The sequence below is a fragment of the Nuphar pumila genome, chromosome 6 (genome assembly GCF_984573655.1).
Source record: "Nuphar pumila chromosome 6, dmNupPumi1.hap1.1, whole genome shotgun sequence".
Lineage (NCBI taxonomy): Eukaryota > Viridiplantae > Streptophyta > Magnoliopsida > Nymphaeales > Nymphaeaceae > Nuphar > Nuphar pumila.
Genome location: NC_143254.1, coordinates 5864450 through 5875204, shown reverse-complemented (window position 1 = coordinate 5875204; position 10755 = coordinate 5864450). Strand labels below are relative to the sequence as shown.

Below are 10755 nucleotides of genomic sequence, written 5' to 3'. Positions count from 1 at the left end.
CTCTTGATATTTTTTATATCTCTTCTTTTAAGTTAAAACCCTTCTTTTACTTGATTTTTTTTTTAAATATCTTATCTTATCAATTGAATTTTCAGATCCTCCACTAATACTTTGATATATCAGTGATGGTACCACTAAAACCAAATTATCCAAATTAGTACTTTTAAGTTGTTAGCGTGGAGTATATTGGTATTGTTTTTTAAAATCTCTTGTTACTTAAGGCCACACAAATCTCTTGAGGTCTCTATACTCAAGTCTCCCCGTACAAGATTTAGTGTGCTAGAATTAACAAACAAGAGATGAAGGAATCTCAAGAGAGGAATTTCCATTACACTGCAGAGAGCATAGGCCGATCTTCATGACATTTTCAAAAACTACAACTGGGTCAAAAGTATGTCATGAACATGATTTATGGAGGGAAAGAAAAACAAAGAGGCTCCTAAGGACTCCTGAAAATAAACACAGCGGACTCTTTAGAAGTTACTTAACACTAGAAAAAGCTTAAACCGCAAAATGGCAGAGTGGCCTTGCAATAAGAGCCATCTATATTCTTTCACCCAGATAGTTTGCAATAGAATTAATAGGCTTGTGGGTGTCAATCTGTGCTTGTGCTCGCCGGTTTATTTTTATCCGAGCTAGGTAGTCGACAGCAATCCAAGGAAAGCTTAAATGCAGTGGCATCTGATCATCTTCTGGATCTCTCAATTCAATGGTTTTCTGGACCCAACGAGGATGATATGCAACACAATACCATGCCGATGCCTTCTGCTCAAGAATTGAGTTTCTCTCATCATCTGAAAGATTAAAATCTGACCCAACAGTTTCAAATATGGAACGAAATTCTTTGTGGATTGACATGTACGCATGCCTGAGCCTCTCTTTCAAGTCCATTTGCTTCTTGCTATTATGTTTTGAGAAAGACACAAAATGACCAGTTACTACTTCACCCTCTGAATGCACATTATAACGGAGAAGCAGAGCATCAAGCAGCCGATCGTATGCGCACTTATGGTTCCAAGCATCCACAAGGAAATCTTCATGTCCTGAAATCTCCAGTTCAAGATCATATGGCAAGTCCTCATGGCCACCTGGATCTGCTTCAACCACAATTTCATCATAGGTACCAAGGATTTTACGGTAAAGGAGGCCTAAAACTTTCTCAGACCTGTACGATCGATTGTTCTCTTTGCACATGAAATCAGGGTAAACTTTAGGCTTGAGGTGCTGAGGCAGGGTGGCATTTACTCCTGTTTTTTGGAAGTCCACAGCAATTGCTGCTAATTCAGCCAACTTGATACATTTCTCATCCATTGCGCCAAGCTCACTTAGATCAGCATGGACAACATGAGCATGACAAATCTTGCCAAGGCTGTCGCTCAACATACTTCTGGCGAAAAAATCAATTATCTCCTGCCCAAAAACACATTCCAGATTAAAACTCGTCGAAACATTAACAGAACACAGATCAAGACACAAGACTCTCTCTCTCTCTCTCTCTCTCTCTCTCTCTCTCTCTCTCTCTCTCTCTCTCTCTCTCTCTCTCTCACACACACACACACACACACACACATTTATAAAGAAAATGCAACAGTTCCCAACACTGGCTGACCTCAGAAAAAGAAGGAAAACAGGGAAAGGAAGAATGCACAGATGGGCTAAGGTGACAGTTGAGTAATGATATGCCTCATGATCTATGTCACATGGGTGCGAGTGCGGGTGTGGGGCACTTTCAAAAATCTTGGGTGCGGGGGTGCAGCAAAAATATAAAAAATTATATATATATATATATATATATATATATATATATATATATATATGACCCTGGGTGCGTTGACTGCACCCAGGGTCAGGTTGACCGCATCGGGTGCAGGTGCGACCCGGGTGAGGCACCTAGTTGAAGAGTCCCTGTGACATAGCTCATGATGAAAGTATGATCTGTCAACAATTTTGACTTAAGTTGAATAGCATAAGCCAATAGAACCATGAAGGCATCGTTGTGTTGTAATGCCTTACATTCTAGCTTTTGAGTTGGTGAGGACCATGAAAAGTAGAAATAGGGAGAACAAAAATGAGGTAAACAAGTAAATAGTGAAAAAACAAAATAAACAAAAAACAAAAAATGAGGGAAACAAGTAAATAGTGAAAAAACAAAATAAACAAGACCACTTTGCAACATCCTGAAGAAATCAACTGTAGTATGCATGATGCTCTACATCCACAAAACCCATCTAATACTTCGTGACGGAAACCAAGTTGAAGGAGACAAGGAATTGGCAAGGGTATCCATCAATCTGCTTACCAACCATCACAGGTGAAGATGAACTATATCAAGGACAACTTAGACTTGCATGATTTCAAAGCTAACTCGGTCCTCTTCTCAATGCAGGCCCCGTGACTTTAAGCTTTATCCATAACAATGATCAGTATTCATTCAGTCTATTCATGAAGTCACTAGTTCACAGACACAAACTATGGAGATATGGAAGCAGATCAGGTCATGCTGAACATGAGCGTTTTTGCTCATGCCGACATCGTGGCCATCCGATTTGCATTTTAAAAAGCTAAAAAGTCAACAAAACCACATGGCATTCATCCAAAATGCAAACAGACGGCCATGATGTCGGCATGAGCAAAAACGCTCATGTTCAGCATGACCTGATCTGCTTCCCGGAGATATTGGATAGCAGTTTACTGCTAGCAATATGCAAGAGACTGATAGCAGCCACCCAGATAGCACGTGCATATTGTAGTTATAATATGCACAAGCACGCACACACACACACAGAGAACAATCCTTAGCTCATAAAATAAAAAGAAATTGAAACAGTGAACTAGTGAATCACACATATCTTCACCTTTTTTATTATTTTCAGCAAAATATGATACTTAAAATCATCAAAAGAGAGAAAAAGGATGATAAAAGAGTGCAGTGAAGAAAGTGAAGGAAAGTTACATGAAAGATCTACTGAACATAAGCAAATCATAACAGATAATTAGCAGATAAGGATATTGAGATGATTAAATTGAAAGTGAACGCAAGTGATTGTTTGAGAAGGAAACAAACTGGAATAAGTGACTTACAGGTGTGGTGACCATGCGAGGTGATTGTTTGGATGGTGCTGGAGTATAATCCATTGGTGCGGCACTCCTTTTGCTTGGAGGGATAAGATCTGAATCCCAGGTAACAAAGTAAATATCTCCATCAAGGTCACTTCCAGATGCTTCATTAGTATGTGGTCTGTCTCCATTCTGAGGAAATACCAGACAATCGACCAGATGATGCAAGCCCGGGATGTCAACCGCTTCAAGAATTCGGATGTCACCTGGGTGAAGACAAGGATTCTTAGACACAGCAACTGTCCCTGTTATAACTTGTACATTTGGCTCTCTCTCTGAAAATTTAGCACCATGTTTGACAAAACAACCTAACAAGGACGGATTAGACACTTGAATAAAGCATTGACCATGTTCAAGAATCGCTAATTCATCCAAGCAACCCAACAACCACCTGCTTTGGGGAACAAAGATGCGGGATTTTGTCAGAAGGTCTTTAAGTTGACCTGATCTTATGCAAGAAAGCATACTCTTTAAATGAGGCTCATACTGAGGCTCAAAACCAGCACTAATCATAATAGCTGCAGTATTCCCCAGCTCGGAGCAAGATGTGGTCAGAACCTCAAACGCTGTATCTGTATTCTTGAGCATTTCATCCAATTTAGAAACCATTAAATCTTGCATTTTCATAAATCTATCTCCAGAGACGCCCAGAGATGAAAGCAAGGTTATTATTTCCCTGTTCAAAAAACCTGGTTGGAAGCGTGTCCATGTCACAATTTCAAGAATACTATGCGGAGACTCAAATTTGTTCATGCTGGGTCTCAAAGAGAGCTTATATTTATTGTCACCCAAATTCGGCCAACAAACCACCATACCCTTGCAGCCAGCATACCTGATCTGGAAACCAGATGGTTGATTCACAGTCAACTGCAGCTTGGAAGCAACTTCCATGGCTAACTCTGGTGTAATCTTCCCTACGCCATCTGAGAAGACATATTCATTTCTTTTTATATCTGGAAGTTCAAAGTCGACTTCATTGAATGGGACTTTAACAGTAGCATATGTGGAAGAAAAGCACTGCCCCATCCTGGCAGCACATTTAGCAACATTCCTGTTATTGAATTTTCCCATCCAAGTTCTAATTGATTCTGCAGTAATGCGCTTATCTTCCGCAAAAAACCAGGCAGAACGATCCCTCAACTGGTTGGAGGAGAAGGCCAGAAAAGAGTAGTGCCGCCCACATAAAGGAAACCCATTTCGAAGGATGCTCCTCACTCGTCTGTGAATTGTTGTTCGGCTGAAGGAAGGCAAAGAGATCTTCTTAACTATAGGTGCAATATTATAATTAAGCACATGCGGGTTGAGTAACTGCTTTCCTTCATCCATAAAAGTAACCCTTATGAATCTATCAGCAATGTCTCTGTACTTCCTAAGCACCCTATTTGAAAGCTCAACTTCTGGAGGAAGACAGTAAGCTGTAGTTGGTGTTATCACTATTCTCCTTACTTCAACATTATAATCAGAAAGTTGACTGTTCTTGACAAGCATTGGTTTCTTCAGAAGCCATTCCTGAACAGTGTGCAACCTTTTACAAGCATCAAAGATAGGATTTTTATAAGAGTATATATGCCGAAGAGCAGCAATATTCAGAGTGTCTGGCTGCTTCCTTAGTAAGCTAAAGAATTCCTCAGATAACCGATGTCTATTCACAATGCCCTTGTGTACCAGGCAGTTGACCAAAAACAAAAGCCCAAAACTGATACCACTTTCATCCATTACAGAGAAGAACAGACGAGACATAGGTTTACCATATGCAGGCTCGTAGTCAACTGTAGGATATCTAACTGGCAGGTCATCCAAGATTCTCTGCTCCTTGAAATAAGCCTTGGCTTTGTCCATCATGAGCCCAAAACGAGGAGAGAAGCTGATTTTATAAAATTGGCAATGCCCAATAGCACCATTAACAGTGAAATCTGTTGTCCTGATCCATGGGTCCTCATCATCTAACAGATTAAATGGAACGGGTACATAGATGTCATCATCTGCTGTCCTATAATAGATCAAAGGCGATGAGCGCAAGTGCAAAAACATCACAAGGGATATGCTTTCATTGTAAAAATTCACGTTCCTAATATCCCTAACTGAAAATTCAACCTTGAAGTCACACTTTAACACTACTTTATTAGTTGTATCTTGAAAGGAGAAAACTGTATCCCTGGTGAACAAAATTCTACAGGTTCCATCAAAGGGATCAACATGAAAATCAACTCCTCTCTCAGGTCCTTTCCAGCTCACCAAAAACTTCTCAGGACTAACCAATGAACCTATCCCTACACTAACATCCTTAAAACAATAGGGATCAATTTTCTTTCTTCTGGCCACTTTATAATAGGTTTCCATCCCCAAATCAACTTTCAAAGGACACCCTTTATAAATAAGTTCGCAACGGCCTGCCATTTCATATGCTTCATTGGCCAATTCAGGAAGCACAAAATGAACAAAGGCATGTGGGATGACCTTCTGATAATTGTTGCTCTGTCTGATTCCTGACACGTCAGTAATAGTGAAATCTGGGTATGAATCAAGAGGTGTCCAAGATCTTTTCAATCTGCATCTCAAAATAGTGCCCACTTCCTGTTCCAGAAATTCCGTGAGTTCTCTGGCTGACACTTCACCAGTAAAACCACCTAAAGCAACTTGTGTTATCACCAGGCACTTCTTCTCCTTGTCAGCATTCCCACCAGCCATTTTTTAAGTCCTAGATGACCACATATACAATTATCAAAAACATTCACCAGCACAGTCCATTATAAAGTTCTAAATCACTATTCTGCTTATACTGCAGAAGAGATTCTCCCCTTGCCATTCAAGAAAGTGGGAAAGAAAAGGACACCGAATATAACAACTGAAATTCCTTTTTCATATCTTTTTAAGCCATGCCATAAATTCAGATTAAAATCTTAGAGGCAAGTTCATTTTATGCCCCAAAAGTGTCTTCTTTCCAACACATCAATATATTCCATTTGTTATTGTTATTCTCACAAAAGACTAACACCTAACCTTGAAGATGACCCAAAAGTGTCTTCTTTCCAACACATCAATATATTCCGTTTGTTGTTGTTGTTGTTGTTGTTGTTGTTGTTGTTGTCGACAGATAGAGAATGAACCCGAACAACTCAAAGCAAAAGAGCCAAATTATTTGGACCAAGCAAATCATACAAAACGCAAGTCATCTATTACAAACTTGGCTCCTAAAAAGGCTTCCTCTCCTAACAAAGACTAAAATCTCAATTCTCAATGGAAAAACTAAAGTTTTTTCCATTTCAAGAAATCAAACCTGGAAAGACAAAGAAATTGGATCATATCAAATGCCCTAAAACTTACTTTTTCTCCTCGCAACAGATTCAGAAGAACAACAAAAAATCACTAAAAATCTTATACCCCAAGTTCACTTCTCTAAACTTGAGCCCCAAAAAGCTCTTGCTGTCAAAAGACACCAAAACCCATTTCTTCTTATGCATCAGCAGGAAACCACAAAACCCTTACTATAATTCAATCTTATCAAGAAAACACAAAAAATACAAAGATGGAAAATGCCACCAGCCTAACCACTTCCAACCGTACATTCAAAACCTCCCAAAGCATCCATCTTCATTATCACCAAGGGAAACAAAAAGGCACAATCATAAAACCCATAAAAAGATCAGCGAAACTCTATAAATCAAAATCCGAACTACCATAATCAAAATTCTAACAGAAAACATCATATAGTGAAAAAACAATAAGAAAATTCTACACTAGAAAGAGAAAAAAAAGCAAAAAAATAATCATCAACACTCTTCCTCTGTTTAACAACGCCATCCTGCAAATGGAAATATGGAGAAGCATAAAAAAAAAACATGAATTCTTCACGTTCAGAGCATACCTTGATAGAGTCGCGACAAATGACACCCACGAAGTTGAAAAAAAAAACAAAAAGATATTGCTAGTTTATCTGTTGGGAAGAAACAGGAAAGAAAAAAGGGGTTTAGAGAGAGCTCAATCACATAATCAGCCTAAGAAGTGTAAACAGATATTGCAGCAATTGACCGCAATAAGATAAGCTAACAACTCTGTTTCCAACTAGGGAAAATGAGAGAGAGAGGTGACTTCAAGCACCTTAACAGGTGAACAAAAGAGCGGACATTTTTGTGAAAAAAAGGGTTCGGCGATCAATTTTCTGTATTGTGATGCACGACCGTGCATCCTCTTGTTTATTAAGTATTTCCTGTTAGAATATATATAGGAGAGGCCGTAACAGTAGACGGCCAACTCTGTCGCACGTTAAAAAAACGTAGCCGCTGATCTGCACAGGATCAGCGGCGGAGAAGCGTCCACTAACAGTCCACTGTTACAAGCTTTATATATATATATATATGTGTGTGTGTGCGTGTGTGTGTGTGACTAATGCATTCCTTAGGGCCCTTTTTCGTTAGGTCTCGTTAGGTCATTTCAAAATTTGTAGTTTTAAGTATTTTTTCTCACATCTAACACCATGGATGTAATTTATAGGTTTTGTTTAGTGGGAACCGGCTTTTGGATTGCCGGAATCTGACCTCTATACAGGTTTTTTCAGTGATTCAAAATCAATGGCTATGAAAGTACCGATTTTTCCTCGCTTAGAAAAGCATATTTTTTCGTCAAAAGAACATCATCGAAGAGTCCATTCACACTAAATTGAGCATGTTATACACATCTAATGATTCAGATCTATCATAAAACACTTAAAACCTATGGGGCAGAAAGGGGCAGGGGCCTAATATGCTCTCTCTCTCTCTCTCTCTCTCTCTCTCTCTATATATATATATATATATATATATATATATATATATATATATATATATATATATATATATATATATATATATATATATATATATCAAAGATGATTCATGCTCAATGAAATGTTAAATGAAACATGCTAAATTGGTTTTTCGGGCTTTTTTTAATTTTATTTTTAAAGTATGACCGCACAGATGTGATCTATGCACTTGATTTTATAGGGATCAGCTCTTGAAGCGTTCAATTCCAGACACATTGGTGGGTTTTTATATGGTTCCAAAAAACAACAGTCCAAAATCTTTGTAAATTTTTGTGGCTCCAAATATCATTTTTTTATGGAAAACACATGATCCGAGCATTAATTCCCAGTAAATGGACTATGCTGAACACATCTATAGGGTCAGAATTGTGAAAAACACACCAAAAAGGCCAAAAAAAACATTTAGTATGTTTTATTTAAATTTTTGCATAACTTTATATAAGGTTAATATTTGGTGCTATTGATGGCAAGAAATTATTGGGTACAAAATTATAAATCACCTTTTCACATTTTTTTAGCTTTTTTTTTGGTAAATCAAACTTTATGAATGTAATCTACAGGTTTCATTAGTGAAAAATAAGTTTTGGACCATGTTATTAATGGGTTCCGGTTACAATTGAGTGGAAAGTTTTCATTTTTATTTTTATTTTTTTTGGCTTATGATGTAAGAGATGGCCTAAATCACTATTCTGCTTATACTACAGAACAAATTCCGCGGTTGCCACTCAAGAAATTGGAAAAAAAATAGGACACCGAATATAACAACAACTAAAATTCCTTTTCATTTTTTCTATCAAGTCATGCCATAAATTCAGATTAAAATCTAAGAGACAAGTTCATTTTGAGACCCGCCTTCCTTTTCCAACACAGCATCATATTCCGTTATCGTTATTCAGTGCAAAAAAACAAAACCCACCCTTGAAAATGACCCATCATCATCATTGTTGTAGTCGTCGTCATCATCATCATCATCATCATCATCATCATTATTATTATTATTATTATTATTATTATCATTATTATTATTATTATTATTAAGTGAAACTGACAGAGAACAAATCCTAACAACTCGAAGCAAAGCAACCAAATCATTTGGACCAAGCAAAACATACAAAATGCAGGTCATCTATTGCAAACCTGGCTCCTAAAAAGGCTCCCTCTCTTCTAATAGAGACTAAAATCTCAATTCTCAATGAAAAAAACGAAGCCATTTCCGTTTCAAGAAATCAAACATGGAAAAAGCAAAGAAATCGGATCAGATCACACGTCCTAGAACTCTATATTTTTTCTAGTAGAAACAGATTCAGAACAGGAAAAAGAATCACTAAAATTCTTATACCCCAAGTTCCCTTTCCTCTAAACCTGAGCCCTAGAAAGCTCTATCAAAAGAAACCAAACCCCATTAATTCTCGTACGTGGGCAGAAAATTACAGAACTCCCACTATCACTTCAATCTCATCAAGAAAACGCAAAAAAAAAAAAAAAACACCGAGACTGAAATCGCCACCAGCCTAAGCAATTCCATTAGTATACTCTGAGATCTCCCAAAATACCCATCATCATTATCACCAAGGGCAACAAAAAGGCACAATCGCAAGACCCGTAAAAGGTTTCCAGAACTCTATGAATCAAAATCCGAACTACCATCGTCAAAATTTTAACACGAAACATCACCGAGTGAAAAACAAAAAGCAAATTCAACACCAAAAAGGAAAAAGGAAAAATCATTAACACTTCCTCTGTTTAACAACACCAGCCTGCAAGTGAAAATACGGAGAGCATAAAAACCAAACAAAAAAGAGCATACCCGGATAGAGTGTAGAGTGGCGAAAGACACGATCTCACGACGTCGACGATGGGCAGGCTCACCAACTACGGAGTCATTGGGAATTTATAGACACGACGTTCCTTGATTTTTCAACTCCTCGTCCCCCTCGAAAAATGTTAAATGGAAGGAAAACTTACGACAATTACCAAAACCTACTAGTGGATTTCGTCAAAGACCAGCAAGCCTTCAAGTTTGATTCTTCTTGATTCTTGAAGGCTAGCCGGCTAAGAAAGTAGGTTCGTTTATACTCGAAACCACTCGAACTGGTCTGTCTATGTGACATAGTGAGCCTAGTTTTGACCAAGCCTGTGCCAATATGAAGTTTTGGTTGGAGCGGGTAAGGAACAGAACCCACTAGAGCATGGCCCGCTATTATTAACTTTGTATTTTTTTTTTAAGGCAAGCTGCGGTTAGTACCACTGGGTTTTGAACCTGCAACGTCCCACTACAAGGAAACGTGCACTGACAGTTCCTACAAATGGAGCCCCCGTTGGTAAGTGTGGGAGCAAGGAGCATTTTCAGTTTTTCTTTTTTAATGGGAGAAAATTGCCTCACTCGCTGATTAACTTATTGGTATAAAAAACCTCCGGTCTTTGCTTGACAAGAAATACGTTAGGTTTTAGCCAGAAGGGTGTACTCGTGGGTTTCGAACTCGTGATGTAAATTAGGCTTGGTGGCGTTCACAGGTCGCACCTATCAAATGACCCGAGCCACTTGTGGTCGTATTTTTATAATTTTGCTTTCTCAACATACAACTGTTTTTTTATTTGATAATCCAAGGGAAAACCCCTGATTGCAGACTGCACATTGTCTGGCTTCTGTTTGGTAAAATCCTTGATGTCCCCCTGCACACCAGCTTAGACCTTGCGGCAAGGGCCGCCACCGGTGAGTTTCCAACTTGTGCACTAAACAGAGATATCAAGAACATACTCCGGCTTGAAGCAGGACGGTTTCCGGCATCTTCATCTGCAAAAAGATTTTGTCTTACCAAATACTCCATTTTCACTTG

General features: G+C 38.4%; 1 protein-coding gene across 3 annotated transcripts; it reads right to left on the bottom strand.

Moving 5' to 3' along the window:
* Positions 1-300: 300 nt before the first annotated feature.
* RDR6 (RNA-dependent RNA polymerase 6) lies at positions 301-9829 on the bottom strand. Of its 3 annotated transcripts, XM_090010999.1 has the most exons (4): positions 7216-7295; positions 6983-7051; positions 3082-5815; positions 301-1410 (listed from the first exon to the last, which is right to left on the bottom strand). In XM_090010999.1, the coding sequence occupies exons 3-4, from the start codon at positions 5803-5805 to the stop codon at positions 544-546; spliced, it is 3591 nt and encodes a 1196-aa protein (XP_089867125.1). In that variant the 5' UTR covers positions 5806-5815; positions 6983-7051; positions 7216-7295; the 3' UTR covers positions 301-543. The 3 variants fall into 3 exon arrangements, with proteins under 3 accessions (XP_089867125.1, XP_089867123.1, XP_089867124.1); XM_090010997.1 differs by lacking the exons at positions 6983-7051; positions 7216-7295 and adding an exon at positions 9726-9829; XM_090010998.1 differs by having other exon boundaries at positions 6983-7261.
* Between the last annotated feature and the right edge of the window lie 926 nt (positions 9830-10755).

Bases quoted from the DNA above. Each gene is read 5' to 3' on its own strand.
- RDR6 (XM_090010997.1), bottom strand. From the start codon at position 5,805: ATGGCTGGTGGGAATGCTGACAAGGAGAAGAAGTGCCTGGTGATAACA. The intron at 1,411-3,081 runs GTAAGTCACTTA...GTTTTTGGGCAG, and splicing joins CTCGCATGGTCACCACACCT to GAGATAATTGATTTTTTCGC.